Raw genomic sequence first — 15,607 nt, 5'->3', positions numbered from 1 at the left:
CTCCGAGGCTGGACAGGATAACTTGATAAATGAGCTCCAACTGCAGCTTTTACAAGTCTCCTTAGTGTGCCACAGAACATAAACTCTTCAGGGTTTCATTATTACTTCAATACACATAGGCAGTGTGGGAGATACAAAGAAGGCAATAAAAGTGATTATTTCAGGATTGAGACATTCCAAAGATTCTACCAGGGCAGTAAGTTCCTAGTCAGAGAGTACAAATTCTGCTGTTCCTGCTACAGCAAGAATACAAATTCAATGTTGCCCCCAAATCCACATTATCTGAAAGGTAATCAAAGCAGTAGGAAATACTAATCTAAACCTTGATTCTTCCCTAAGGACAACAGAGGAGAGTCCTAGCCAAGGTAACAGTGTGGAGGAAAAAAACCCAAACCCCTTTACACTTAAAAAAATATATTGATAGTACAGAAATTGCCTCCATATGTTCTACTAACAATAGCTGCAAACATTTCTACTTATGTGAGCCACTGTGGCAGCTGCAGCACGGACCAGACTTCCTTGGCCACTCATTATTGATCACCTACAGTTATTTATGGAGTTCAGCCACTAAAACGTAATCTTATATAATCCATCAAATGACTATGCAAAATCATAATAGATTCCCTCTTTTAGTTTTTTTTCTTTACCCAGGAAAGCTGTTTGGTTTGGGGCGTATTTATTATCTCAAAATAAAAAAAGACATATTTTCCAACAAAATAAGTTCTTGGGTAGGTGACAGTGAAGCTAAACACTTTACAGGACTGTACCAAAAGCAAAGCTTCCAAGGATTTAAGCAAAGGAGGTAAGATTCCTTTGTGTTGTGGTTAAGTGTTCCATAAAAGCAAACCTTAAATCAATACAATCCAGGAAACTTCAGTGAAAACTGCCTCAATTATATTCAAAATTTTAGCACATTATGAAAAACACCAAGCAAGAAACTATTCCATTTTAGTTTTCAGTTTCCATAGGCTTGCAGTAAAAATAAATCTGCTGTTACAGTGGTTTTAATACTGTCATTTCCATCTATCATTTGTTAACAACAACAACAGCAGCTTATTTTTGCACAGTTGGATGCATTTTATTGGAGAAATTCTGTACAAGTCAACAGCTTTACAGGTCATTCCCACCAGGTGAGGAGCCACAGATTCTTGGGAAATGTTCTAGCAACAATGTTCTGTTTTGTAAGCAATCAGAGGTTCAATACAAGCCAAGAAGAACCCAGTGATCAGTAAGAGGTCACAATCTGCAGAACAGAGTGTACCCACTTCTCTGCAGCAGCCTACCGTGATGATTACAGGGCGGGACAGCAGCACTATCCGTAGGTACAGGCAGCTCTTGCTCTCTTAATACCTCAACAGGCAACAGATACTCTTTAAAAGCTACTCCTCAGTTGCAGTGACTTTTTGAGCTTTCATAGCCCAATGGCACAGACATTAATGAATCTGTTACATGCCCTATGAAGACATTCTTACAAAGCACAGCATAAGGATTTGATTTAGCTGCTCATAGTTAGACACCTGCAACGATTTAGAAGCCTGTCATGATTTTTTTTCTCCTCTATATAACCAGCTTCAATAAATTGTAGCTCAAGTCACACAGGATAGTTGACATCCGAGTTTAACCTCTTGTCTAATGCATAATAAAAATGCATTTCCTTTTACAGTACTTAAAATGTGTAGCCAGCCACTTCCATGGTGTTCAGACACATGGGCATAAATCACGGGAAATAACTCTTGACAATCCAAGTTACACTGTGCTACAGAAAGTTGTTTCCAAAGATATTTCATGTCACTGCTGCTTTCACTTAATTATGATGAACACAGAGACACATCAACAGCACACAAGTATGTTTCAGTTAATATCTTTGAAAAAAAAAAAAAGAATTGCCCAATTAGGTTGGAAGTGTTTTATTACTTCTCTGAATTCGTTAGCCATGATAAAATGTCAAAAGCACCAGTCAAGACAGAAATAAATAACACGATCTCATGTTAGAGAGAAAGTTGCAAATACAGTATTTTAAATTATAGCAATATGCTGCTTCACACCAACTGATGTAGACAGCACACCAGGAGACAGTAGTTTTACTCACGATCATTGAAAAGATCCATAACCAGAACAGGGGAGCTGCACACCCAACCATAAGCACTGCTCTTTCTTTTACCAGCTTATTTGATGAATTTAATGACGGCTTTGAACTGGCAGTTTTGGAAGTCCAAAATCCCCTTTTTCTAGAGGTAACAAGAGTAGTACAAAGCTTTTCACAATAAGCTGTGGAAAAAGCCAAGGCTTTCATATCTTTGTAATCTTTGTTTTCAGGTCTGTTGCTGCATCAAGTCAGTTTAAAGCCACATCTTAAGTTCTCCTTGGTACACAGCAAAGATAAACTCAGGGCAGGCAATATGTGCAACATGAATATCATGGTTTTACAAAGCTGCATTTCAGGGGTGTTGAGCAGAGCATCTCTGCAAGTTTATGGGGAACACTGTGTCAGTCCAAAAATGAAGAAAAATAAGTTACAGTCCCTCCAGAGGAAAAAAAATAATTCTCACAGAAAATCCACATTAAAAATTTTAAGGCAAGGCCTCTAGAACTGCACATGACTTCAGGCCTGAATTCAGTGTTCTATTACTTAGGTGTTGCCCTAATTTCTGTTATGGTCTACAGTGAAGTTTTCCCACAGTGGGGAAAAAAATCCTTAATGCTCTACTGAAGGCCTAGTAACATGTCACTTACATGTTACTTCTCCCATTGTCAGTAAAAGATACATCCTCTTCCAGGCAGGCATTTAACCAAATAATCTTGTGTCAGGGAAAATGGATGTCATAGATACTGTAGTGAAGTCACTTACACAAAAACCAGAACGCATATGGACAGATGCACTACAAAACAAACAGCTTGTACAACAACTAAAGTATGAAACATCTGAGACCCACAACAGCAGGTCAAATGGAGAAAAAGAAAAAAAAGCCCCATCTGTTTTTTTAGGCTTAACTTCACCATTGCTTTAATGCAATGTCTGTACTTAAAGAAATTGTACATGAAAAAAAATCTATATGATCATTCTGGTGAGGAAGAATATTCCCCACAATTACTGAAGCTCAGAATTTTTCTTAATTAACTGAATGTGCTACATTATGCCAGTGATTAAATCTGGTTATTTACAAGATCAAATCCTACTCTGATTCTTAGTAGCAGTGCAGTATCTGAATTAAGATCACAGGGGTTGGATTACATTCTGCTTGCCATAGGCTTTATTTTTCATCTCTCTGTCCAATTCTTTTGAGTTTTTGAATCTGTAAAAAATGAGATCAAATAAAACATTTTTGTGCCTCAACAAAATTTACATCTAGATCCTTTTTTGTTACTTAGTCCCATGTCTCAATAACATGGTTTGAATTTAGAGCTTGTATCAACTGTGACTTGAGAGAAGACACCACATTTTTTGTTCACACTAATTGCTGTACTCACTTGGTAGACTTCAATTTTGTAATTATTTCTAAGTACCATGTTTCCAAATACCTCTGCACAGAGTGCCAAATTACTTGTATGGGAGTATCACATTTCTTGACATTATCCACGTAGTCCTTACAGACACCTCACAGATCACCAAACTTGTACTTTGAAGAATTCTACAGGAACATTGCACAGACTTTGCACCACAAGGGCTTATACATTCAAAAGGCAGCTTTCTGGAGTGCAGGCCCATCCATTCACATTGGGGAAGAAAAGTTCACAGAACTCCAACAAAGAGAAATGAAGTGAAACTTAGTGTGACTTGACACCGATAAGAACAACAATAAGGACAATTACTATGACAAACAAAATTAAAATAACAAGCATCTTCCGATTCTTCTTTTGATATTGCTCTGCCTACAGGAACAGAAAAGGGAGAGTCAACGCTTACATTTCTGCCACACCACAAAGTAGACTCTTGCTTAGCGTAAGAGTCTCTATGCCTCCACAGGACACACGCTACATAAGGATACTTCATTTCAAAGAATGCTTAACTATAAAGACCATGGAAACTATGATCAGGCAGCTGGGTATGTAAAACTCTGACCAGCAAAAGCTGGTAAGAAATTGGATATCATTTTGCTGATCCTGCATTATATTTGATGAGTATTAAAATTCACAACAATCTTCCTTTTTTTTAAATAGGTATTTTTGTTGTACCTGATTCAGCAGAGCATTTTCATTTAATTTTAATTAGAATGGACAGCTTTCTTTTGAATTTGGTGCTCAGTTTTCTGCTTGACTCCTCCTTTCTCGTCCCTTTCCTCTTTTTCCCAGGGGAATTAAAAGGAGAACATGTGGAAAAAACTCTCCAAAAGCCAAATGAAAGTCTGCTAATAGAAGCTAAAGAAAACAAAACTTGCATTTAATCCTTCTTAAATTAACAGGCCTTCAAAATTTAAAGGCAAAAAGAGATTTCTTCTTCTCCTTTATAGTCCCTCTTAAGTAATTATTAGATCTGCTAAGGAGGAGTTTTTGACCTGAAAATATGTAACATGCAACCACTGATTATTTATTTAATTAGGCTTTAGATATCAAAGCCTGACAAAGCATCACAACCGATTCCAATTTTCATGTGCATCCAGAATTGGTAATAGTGATTCATATCAGCAGAGTTCTGCAGTGAATTAAGGTAATTTCTGTGAAAGTGCTGACTTGGTAGTTTGCAGCAATGATGCCAATTAAAATGGAACATTGACAATTAGATATTAAAGTTGAATAAAGCTATTAACAGTAATAGAAACAGCCAGGTATCTATGTTTGTTACTACTATTCAGAGCTGTTTGTATGTCTTCCATAATAGGTGAAAGATTTCCTCTGCTATACTGAAAACAGGTTTATGTTGCACCAAAAATTCTTGGTCTACTCAAGCAGGGATCTGCTTACAATTCATTAACTACTACTAGCTTAGCAACAGCCCTGATTCCAACCAATTCATTTATTTCCAGTTGTGCAAAATGCTGCAATTACTTTAAGTCTTGCTCTTCAATGGTCAATGCCATATTTTAGTGACCTCCAATTTACTTTTATGTATAACAAAAAGAAACCTATAAGCAATGTATTTTGCTCTTCCTCAAAGGGCACTTTTTGCTGCCTATATGCCAGAAGTCTACCATAATACAAAGAAGCTGAGTATATAGTCATAAGATATCCACATTGCCAAAACAAAGGCTTTTGCACAGAACTCTCTACTTTGTTTCCAGCAATGGAAGGACTGAACTGAGCTGGCAAGTCAGAACTTACCTTAAAATCAAACCAAAAATGCCAACAAACCCTAACAACCACAAAACTCTGTGTTCTGCTGCCAATTCAAACTTTTCAGATATTCATAGTAAAAGCTTCACATTAAAAGCATAAGTTTGGGTCTGACTTCCAAAAGGCATCAGACGCCAAGAGAAAACATTTGATTTTTTTCTTGCTGCTCATGCTATTGAGATGGTTTCAAAACAGAATGTATCAGCTGACCGAGATCTTTAGTGAGGTACAAAATAACTGGTCCTGCTGGACAAATGCTGGGCTCTCCAAAAATAAAAAGGAATTGCAAATAGGTCCCACCAGCTCAGCAACATAAAGATAAAAGCACTTTCCTTGGATGCCCAGAAATTTATGTAGGCATCAAGCATGACACTACCAGAAGTTCTATGCAAGTTCCTACTTCAGTGCAGTTGGACATTAAATACTGTAGAACCCTAATCCTAACCCCTAACCCCAACCCCTAACCTAACCCTAACCCCTAACCCTCACCCCTAACCCTAAACCCAACCTTAACCAACCCCACCGCTAACCCCAATCCTTAACCCTAACCCCAACCCCTAACCCTAAGGGACCCTAACCCTAACCCCTAAACCCTAACCCCAACCCCTTTCTAAAAAAGATGATGTCCAACTGGAAAATTGCTAACTTAATGGCCATTAAAATACAAAAGATCATTAGATATGCAAAGCAGCTTACCTTATGTAGTTGTTTTAGACCCTCTTCAGTTTTCATACATGATTGTTCAACATTGTAGTCAATTCTATCTAGAACTGTTCCCTAAATAAAATGCAGAGAATGAAGACCAAATTGAACCTAGATGAACTTCACACAGCAATTATTATGAGCAACAGAGGAATTATCAATGGTCACAGCAAACAGCTAATGAACTACGTAAACTATGATCTTTTACAGAAGAACTAGCCTTCAAGGACCTCCTTGCTCAATGTCTGTTATCTCACATCACATTCCTTAATTACCACCTTACTTCCAGATCAGGCTGACAGACATAACCTAAACTGCACCTCTGGGAGAAATAACCAACAGAACTTAGACATTCTATTTTTTCCTCCTAACATCCATAGCCAACTACTTTTTTATTTATTAGTTTTCATTAACTAATTTTCTGGCAGATTCCCGTCAAAGGAAACCTTAGCCTGAAGACATAAGTTAGAAGCTAGAAACCAGGATGTTACAACAACAGGAAGGGTCTGGAAACATTAACACGACATGGAATCTCCCATTTCTTGCCAGCCCTGTGATATCAGTGTACCTGTTCTACTATCATTGCTCCCAGGTCCCTAAAGATTTCATTGAGATCGGAGATTGACTGTACAATCTGGCGGATTTCACGTTCCCGCTCTTCCACCATTAGCGTGTTCTGCTCCACCAATGCTAGCTGGTCATCCGTAAAACCCTGTTGAAATAAAAGATTTAGATGATGAACTAACATCCACAGCTTGAAAACTACAATTAATTATCAGGATAAGATTTCACAACAAAACCACCTTTCACTATTTCCTTATTAGACAAGAAAAAAATTGAATTGCATTTTAAAACCAGTTTCAGGGTCACTAAAATAACTTGGACAGCTATTTATAGTTTGAGCAGACAAAATATCAGTCTTGCATCCTGCCCAAACCCACAAAGAACTTTTAAAACAAGATCTATGCTAAACCAATGTTTGTATTGGTGTACAAAAGCAATACATGAAAGTGTGTAGTAGTTAGGGAACATCTACTGATTGATCAGCATTACATGGAGTCCCACAATGCCAATCCGTAAACACACAGCAGCAATTCTGATTATTAGAAAAACAAACAACCTACAGAGATCTTACTGGTGTAGTGCCCCAGGGACATTCACAACTGCACACTATCCTTTCCCCACCACTCTTACTTAGGAGTAAGTAAAAACCCTCTCAAACACAAGATAAGCTGAAAAGCTGCCTTGACTTTTTTGGTAAGTTTTCAGTTATACATTAAAGATTACAATGAAGTGTTCTGCAGTACTACTAGGCAAGACACAATAAAACAGATCCTACCATTGCACAGAAATGCAGTATCCCCAAACTCCAACAGGAAATCAAAGTGGGTCTGGTACAGCCCTACAACATAACTTGACTGTGCAGAAACAAATCATTACAGCATAATTTGCAAGTTTCTAATACTGAAAATCTTCAGTTACACTTTGATCTTCACTTTAGAGTGCCACCTTCCACCTAAACTCAGAATCAGTTTTCTAACAATTACTCTTGCATGAAAGTGGCATGACAAAGTGCACTGCAGTACTTGTAGACTTCCTTGTCCCTGTCAGTCAGATAAGGAGAATTCAGTAGTCAAATTGAGTTCCCTCATGTCACAACACTGAAGCTGATGGCACAATCATCTTAACATCACAACAGCAATACTAATTAAGAAAATGCATCACTGAAATCTGCAGAAACAGAATGTCCATGTAGCCTGCTGCTCATGGCACACCATTTAATTCTAATATAAAAGTATCCAAAAGTACATTAAAAAGTTTTTGCCCTGCATTTGCCTAGTACCTTAACTTACCCTGTCATAAAGTGTATCATCCTCTCCATCATCCATCAGCGGGACTGAGGTGTCGAAGAAGTGTTTGGATCTTTCTTCTCTGTTCTTCATGCCTGTGAAAGACAAACTATGAGCATAATATTTAAATACATCAGAGGAAGAGGAAGCACCAGATTGAAAAGGACAAGAAATTCTGGCTAGTAAATGACATAAATAGCAGTATCTTAATTTTAACTGTCCCACAGGCTTATTGTTTAACAAAGCATCATAAATTCAACCAGACTGGCAAGACTCCAATTAAATCATTGATTTTAAATGCTGATGTTACACAAATTTAAAATTGGCCAAGTTAAGAGCCTTAATGCATGATCACTCTAGGCTATTTTCTAGTGAATTGTCTCAGGAACATGCCTTGTTTGAATCATGACCTTAAGTTCCACCCGTGCCATTTATACCACAGGAGGAAGAAATATCAGCATTACATTTGAAGATCAAGTTTGTGTGAGCTTCTTCCAAGATTAAAATAAACTTACTGAGCTGAAAATTGAACTGCACACAATTTAAGTTTTAAACAGAGGATATTCCACATCCTGTTTATGCATGCAGAAATTGATCACAGACTATCTTTGAAGCTTTATCTGTCACAGACTACCAATCAACAGCAGGTATCATGGCTGAAGACCAATGGCTGCTTCACTAGTGTAACAGAAATGACTTTGCAGACCAGAACTGGAGAAGCAATGATGCATATAAATATAGATGGATGAAATACACTGGTTTGTTAACATTTACCCGTAACGTTCCTTCTTTAGCAATACAAAAGATGTAGAATAAAACAGTTTGAATATGGTCTGTGAATTAGAACTTCCCAAATTCTAACCTCCAGTCCAATACACTCTGGTAGTACTGTGTACATCATCACTTCACCCTTCTGTGCTTCATTTTTCCCAACCAAGAAAAAAAGCACAACTTAATTAGTGGTTTCCACAGAAGGTGCCCATGGATTATTGTATCTCTTATGCTTACGTTTCAGATAGTCAGACTGTGCATGTCTAAAGTTGGTGGATAGGTCCTGAAGGGACTGTGCTAAGGAAGACACTACATTCCTGAGAACACGTGCTTCTTGCTCTGTGCAACTACGTGACCTGCTCTGCAAGACCTGGACTGCTCTTTGACATCTGTGAAACAACTGAGAAAACAATTCCATTAGTAGAAAACATATAGCAACACATTTTAAATATCATATCCTAAAAGTTCCAAGTGGAAGACTAATATTTTGATTTCTAGATTTCTAAAAGTTAATTTCTTATTGCCCAGAGCAATGTTTAAAGTGGTAGGAAAACAGAGAACTTAGATGAACAAACAATCTTAAGCTAATAGGGTAGCAGAGTAACACAACTGCTTCTGACCGAAGACAACTGCTTCATTGCAACTGCTTGGACTGGAAGCCTTAGAATATATCTATGTATTTCCCCAAGATATCTGTGAATGTGATTTAATAAGTCTCCCAATCCTACTCAAAGTACAAAAGCAAACAGGTAAGTAAAAGAACAGGAAAGTTAAGTGACTTACTGAGAAGTTCACTGAGTCATTTGAATGCAGTACCAAGCCCAGAGCATCTGGCTCACTCTAACACTGATTACAGACTAAATACTTTACTCAGAAGGAAACTACTGCCTCATGATGTGTGCTACAGGTACGCCAAACTGTGGGTTTAGAACTGAAAGCAGCCACTACCTGTGTGATCTCTTGGGTTGTTATTTCTATTGCCCGTTCTTCTTCACTGCTGTCATCCAGTGTTGGTCTGTTTAGATGTTTATCATGAAGACTGGCTAATTCTTTCATCTTCTGTTTAATCCTGGCAATATCATACTGTATCTAAATTAGACAACACAATAATGAAGAAAGAGAAGTGACTAATGCTTCAGAGGAAAAGGTTCTGACAAATACTAGACAAAAATCAGGGAAAGAAATCTCTGACATAAAAAGTAGACCAAAGATTATAAAAAAAACCCAAAGACACAAAAAGCTGACTAAGAAGTAACTGAAGACTTTCATATACTTTGAGTTGAATACTTTTTACACCTATTCTTCTTAATCTTAGGCAAGACTGCTGTTTTCAAATATGCTTTGAGTATTATATAATAATTACAACATTATTATCATGGTTTAACCAATATAAATGAAAACTGAAGTTACACCTTCAACTCCGTCAACCACTGAATAGCCTGAACTTAACAGCAGAAGTTAAAGGACAAGTCAGTCAAAGTAAATCCAGACAGATGGCTTTTATTGTAGTAAAAAGGAGACCAATCACCTTTATGCACAGACACAAACAATGTGTTCTAACAGTACATTTGAAAAAAACACAACAGTTTCTGGATGTCAGAAATAGCTCCACACTCTAAATACTGGGCATGTTTTTTAATTGGGTACCACCAGCATCATTTCCATGCATTTGTCCAAAGATTTCCATAATTTGTAAGGCACCAATACTACATAGAGAGGAAAAATTCTCATACTAGAAGACACTAAGATGTTGTAAATAATAAACTGCTAACCTTCACCATTTTAGGGTCTATCCAACTGGACCCTTCAAAAGGTTTACACAAAGTCTACTGGAAGTGCTGTTTTCTTCATTCTAAGTTTCAAACTGAGACCAGGATTTCTTTATTAGGTCCTTTAGGATTTTCCTGTAGCCTGAAGTCTAAACACTCAATCATGTCTATCCTAATAGCCTCAGTGCACCAGGCTCCCACTAAGGATGCAAACCTGATCCTCTGTAATTTCTGGCCCTAGATAACATCCATTTCACTTGGAATACACCTGTTGAGGTGTCACAGCTTGCCTCTAAACAATGGTGCTAATTTAGAAAACACACATTTTACTGTTTCTTCTAAGACTGTTTCTACCATAGTATTTACTGCATTCAGAAGTAACCAACAGCACGAGTAGATACCTAAATGATAAATCAAACTGTGCTGGATTTGCTGTACAACTTACTTCATCTGCTCCATCCACCCATTTGGGAGGTAAGCGTTTTGTTACTCCAATTGCTGCCTCAGGATCCAAACTGATGCCTGACACCAGTGCCATACGATCATCAGCAAGCTACAGAAGACAAGAAAGACAGCAAATAAATTTTATTAAAAGGTCCAAGTTCTTGAGCATTAGGGAATAAATACACAAAGGTTAATCTAAAATAAGTGCTGGTGCATGATGCAGGTATGATCCAGCTCCATATCTGCTTTGTTCCTATATGCTAATGGCCTACATTCGATTCCTACAGGATCTGAAAGATGGAAGTTACTCTTCAATTCCTTGCAGATTTCCAAGGAGAAGTCTCACTGCAATACCATATTTTCAAGTAATTATCATGTTGATACATTTCTTATCAGACAATAACTCATGGTGTAGCAGAATTTATACTGAAGCAGGCAAGTCTGAAAGTCTCATGTGGGAAAAAATCTCCAAATAAAAAAGTGTTTATTATATTTCTCAAGAAATAGTATCCATGCCTGTTCTCAGACAATTTTATCTAGTCAGACCCTCATCTACTAGGCAGATGAAGCTCTTGAGAACTGATGTGCATCTTAAATTGGTAAATTAGAAGGTGCTAAGAAAAAGGAGAAATCAGGCAAGGCAGAGACCACCCCACACTTCCCTAAATCTCAGTCATACATGCTTGGTCTGCTTCAGCTATACAGTTTGAGGAAAAGAAACTTGCAGGAAAATGGATGGAATAGTTCTTCAGAAAATTCTAGAGATTGTGAGAGTAAATAAGCTAATGTGCCAGTTTTCCACAGATCCACAGGGAGGTTGGAGATAGGGAAGAAACTGTTTAATTAGCAGCTATAATTTAAGTAACTCAGGTGCAGCAAATCAGGGATTTATATTCTCCCAGAATTCTTCTTTTCCTTTATCAGGCCTGGAAAATTTTGTGGTTCTCCACTCTCCTTTAAAAAAAAAAATAATTCCTTTTCCTTCATGGGCAATTCTTTCCTGCTTTTCTATTCCTGATCTTATTTCCTGACCAATAAGGTTTGCACAGCATAAAAAAGATAATTTACATAGCATAAGAAGATAATTAATAGCTTTGTTGTATGGAGTCATTGCATCTCATTTGCATACAGCAAGTCAGACTAGTTTATAGATGTATTAATAATGGAATATTACATCACAAAATGCTTGTCTTCTCTATGCAGCTTTGTCCTCCTAGTGTACATGGAGGCACCTCATCCCATCTAATGACACCTAGTAAACTAGCAGAATAAAGAAAGGCACATTTTTAGCTCAACAGCGTATGTATGCTTGATGCACCACGGCTGAATAAAACGTGAAAGACAATACCTCATCCAGCTCCTGAAGTGATTTGTGGATCCCATCAGCCCCATCCAGTTAGATACAGCAAAAAAAAATAAAAGGGAAAAAGAGACATAGGACAGATACAGGGTATGGTCAGTTGAGAAAACACTGATTATTTTTTTTAAGCACGATGGTTTACCAAGAACAAAACAATTTGGCTTTTAAAACATGGCTATTCATTAAACACATCATGACACTGTCATTTTGTCAGCATTTGGCTTGATGCACAAACTTCAGTTGCTTGGTAAACAAAGAACGTGAGATCAATTTACGAGCTTGATTTGTTTTCCACAGTAACTGAGGTGAAATGCAGTTAGTCAAATCTCAGGGAGAAAAACTGAAATAAGAATATATTGAGTGTAGCAGCAAGAGCAATTTGACAGCAGTATTCTACATCCACTGGTGAGTTAGAAGGTTTCCTTATGATTGGAGGCACACAGAAGCCTTTGTAAGACATTTATTGACAAGCACCCCGGTTATCACACGATAAAACACACAGCAAGAGACAAAAAGCCAAAGCCAATGTAGTGTATACTCACTTAGGCATAAACTTCAATTATGCTCATTTCAAGAAACATTAATCCCACATGTGTCTGAATAAAGTCAACACATCTATACCTTCTCTACTCATCAGTGTGGGTGACCAATAGGGTATTCCACTAAAAGACTGCACAACGCAAGTCTATCGGATCTAAACCAGGGACAGAACACTTGTGGTTTAACAAAACAGCAGGCTTCACCTAATCTCTGCTATCTTATACCAAATTCTTGAATAGAACTGTACTGTTAAGAATGTTTCTTTGATTATCTGAGTGTAATCTCTGTACACATGAGAAAGCATCTTCCAGCACAGAACGCAATTTTGACACAGAACTCTCGTACTAAAGGGTTCCTTCAGGAGAAGCCTGGAGAGTGAACTAAGGGAAAGCAAAGTAGAGGAGCTGGAATTTGTAACACAGTCTTGCTGGCATGCAGCAGCTCTGCTCTGAGGTTACCTCCCAGAAGAAAAGGTAATGAGCTGCAACTCTGGTAATGACAGGCACCTCAGAGACACGAGACAGGTGAAGAGCTGACACCACCATCTTTGCATTTCTTGCCAAAACAGTATGCTTGTAGTAACCAAATACAGAGCTCTCTACACTCCTCCAGGACTGAGACTGAGCCACTGCCAAACTTTATCTACTGCACAAGAGTGACAACTTCCAATCACTGTTAGCTTTGACTGCATTTGATTAAGCAACCTAGAAAACTGCTTCAGTTTACATCAAACGCTGTAAATAAACATTTCGAGCAGGTGCTAAGAGGTATTGCACTCACTGTTGAGTAAAAGTGTAGCTTCACTACTGAGTCTGTATGCAATTTTCAACTATCACTAACTTTTCTACATGGTATTTGCAAAAAATCAAAGGATCCAAAAGTGATATTTATGTTGGCCAAAATGCATGTTAACAAGAACCAAATGCAGTGCCAAATTAAACATGTACAACACACATTACTACTGATATCTCCTGCTCTGAAAATGCAATTTCATACATAGCTTCTTAGACATAGGTGTAATAAAGTTAACAGTGAACAAAGACCATTCAATAGCAACTCATCATTGAAATAAAATTTGCAGCAAGGAGTACTGCTTTTCCTGCATTACTGGGAAGCAGTTTGGAGTCATGAGACTACCAGCAGATACTGACTGATTAAAAAATGATATGTTTGAACAAGAAGTGTCAAATCCCCAGTAGAGCTGAGCTACAAACAGTCCATCAGCCTCACTAGCTCAAAACTTGGAAAAACCCACAAAGTGCCAGTGAAAAAATGGCTTTTTGAAGCTTCAGTAATAAGGACGTCACACTAGAATCCACTGACTCCCCTCTCTCACAGATTACTTTTATTTGTATTATTTGTATTTGAGGGGACAAAAAAAATGGGCAATGAACATTAGAGCAAATCATGGAAATAATTCAAGCAATGGAGACAATCTACACTAGTGTGACTTATCAGTGCCCACACCGAAGAGAATAGAAGAGTTCTGCTCTATGAAACAAGCTGGCGTTCCTTCCTTTGGGGAAAGGTGGCATCAATAAGTGCAGTTCCAAAAAAACCAAGCCCTCACGTCAAGGCAGAGTTTTCAAACCGATAACTGTATTTGTAATTCACGAAGCAATCAGCACAAAGACAGATCTCTTCTATTCATTTTACGTGAAGTAGTAGGGAAAAGGGATCACACGGGTGGGGAAGAGGAGCAGAGGGGAAGTACAGAGGACAGTGGGGTTTCGAGGAGGGGACCAAGGGACAGTAAGCTAAGGAGACCGGGGCGGGTGAGAAGGGAGGTCAGGGGAGGCTGGAGGGCAGGACAGGGGGAGCGGGGCACACAGCACGGCTGCCTGGCAGCCCTAGGCGCACTCAGGTACAGTAGGATGAAGGGAGGAGACTCACCGCAGCAGCCATGCTACGTGAACTCAGAGGGCTGGAGGAGCCGTAACTACTCACTTGCTCGGCCAGCAGCTGTCGGCTCTGCACCGCGTTGTTCCGCAACAACAAGAACGCGTCCGTTAGACGCCGGGTGGCCATGGCTTACTGCCCCGGGGCCCCCCGCCGCGGGGGCCGCTCAGCGCCTCGCTGCCGGGCCCTCGGCCCTAGCTCAGCCCGGGGCCCGCGGGCACAGACGGCGGCCGCCCCGGCGAGGCCCGCTAGCCGCTCACAGGACCTGGGCGGAGGCCCCCGCCGCCGGGCCCCCCCGGCCGCCTGCCCCATCCATCCCCCCCGGATCCGACTGCCGCCCCAGCCGCGGCCCGGCTCACTTCCGCGTTGTGCATCGCTCGGCGCCTTCCGCCCAGCCCGCCGCCTCGCTCCGGCCGGGCCCGCCAGCTGCCGCACCAACGTTCCGGCCCGCCCGGGGCCAGGGGGCAGCAGCGCCCCACGTCCAAAACACGAGGTGTAAAACCGCCTTAGGACTGACAGACCCCCGCCTCCCACCGATCCTGGCCTCCGGCGGCGCGGAGAGGCAGGGAGCGTGTGTGTGAGAGAGTGTGAGTGTGTGTGAGTGCCCTACGTCGGTTGCCCGTGAGGAGAGCCAGGTGCTGGCCCGTGAGTGGTGGCAGCTGCTCTGCCTCCGCACCTGTCCCTGCGCTCCCGCGGTGGCGCTGGGCCCCACCCCTGCTTTTTCTCAGTGGGGAAAACTGACAAAACAGCTTTGTACAAAGAAGCCCTAACATTTCCATGGGTTATCCAATGAACTCGCTCCTTGTCACTGCTATGAGCATCCTCAAATCACCCTCCAAAGGCAGAAGTTTGGATTAAAGCACAACACTGTAGCATGATGACCGTTCTGGTTTGATGGCTTTTCTTCCCTCTCTTCCCCACTGAATCTCTCCACATCTTCTCCCTCCAGTTTCCTTTGCTTGCAGTGGATTTCCTGTTTCCCAAAAACTCACATTTTTTCCTCC

At 39.9% G+C, this 15,607-nt stretch overlaps 1 protein-coding gene across 2 annotated transcripts; it reads right to left on the bottom strand.

Moving 5' to 3' along the window:
* Window positions 1-1,053: 1,053 nt before the first annotated feature.
* Window positions 1,054-14,900, bottom strand: STX16 (syntaxin 16). Of its 2 annotated transcripts, none has more exons than XM_064167546.1 (8): window positions 14,598-14,900; window positions 10,806-10,913; window positions 9,540-9,680; window positions 8,829-8,991; window positions 7,824-7,915; window positions 6,539-6,682; window positions 5,965-6,045; window positions 1,054-3,870 (listed from the first exon to the last, which is right to left on the bottom strand). In XM_064167546.1, the coding sequence occupies exons 1-8, from the start codon at window positions 14,730-14,732 to the stop codon at window positions 3,766-3,768; spliced, it is 969 nt and encodes a 322-aa protein (XP_064023616.1). In that variant the 5' UTR covers window positions 14,733-14,900; the 3' UTR covers window positions 1,054-3,765. The 2 variants fall into 2 exon arrangements, with proteins under 2 accessions (XP_064023616.1, XP_064023617.1); XM_064167547.1 differs by having other exon boundaries at window positions 14,652-14,899.
* Window positions 14,901-15,607: the final 707 nt, after the last annotated feature.

The sequence above is a fragment of the Pogoniulus pusillus genome, chromosome 29, assembly GCF_015220805.1.
Source record: "Pogoniulus pusillus isolate bPogPus1 chromosome 29, bPogPus1.pri, whole genome shotgun sequence".
In the NCBI taxonomy this organism is placed as follows: Eukaryota; Metazoa; Chordata; class Aves; order Piciformes; family Lybiidae; genus Pogoniulus; species Pogoniulus pusillus.
Note: the sequence above shows the minus strand (reverse complement) of the source record. Positions and strands in the feature narration are given on the sequence as shown.

Bases quoted from the DNA above. Each gene is read 5' to 3' on its own strand.
- STX16 (XM_064167546.1), bottom strand. From the start codon at position 14,732: ATGGCCACCCGGCGTCTAACGGACGCGTTCTTGTTGTTGCGGAACAAC. The intron at 7,916-8,828 runs GTAAGCATAAGA...TGTCTTTCACAG, and splicing joins ACAGTCTGACTATCTGAAAC to GCATGAAGAACAGAGAAGAA. The intron at 3,871-5,964 runs GTAAGCTGCTTT...CTGTTCCTGTAG, and splicing joins GTCTAAAACAACTACATAAG to GCAGAGCAATATCAAAAGAA.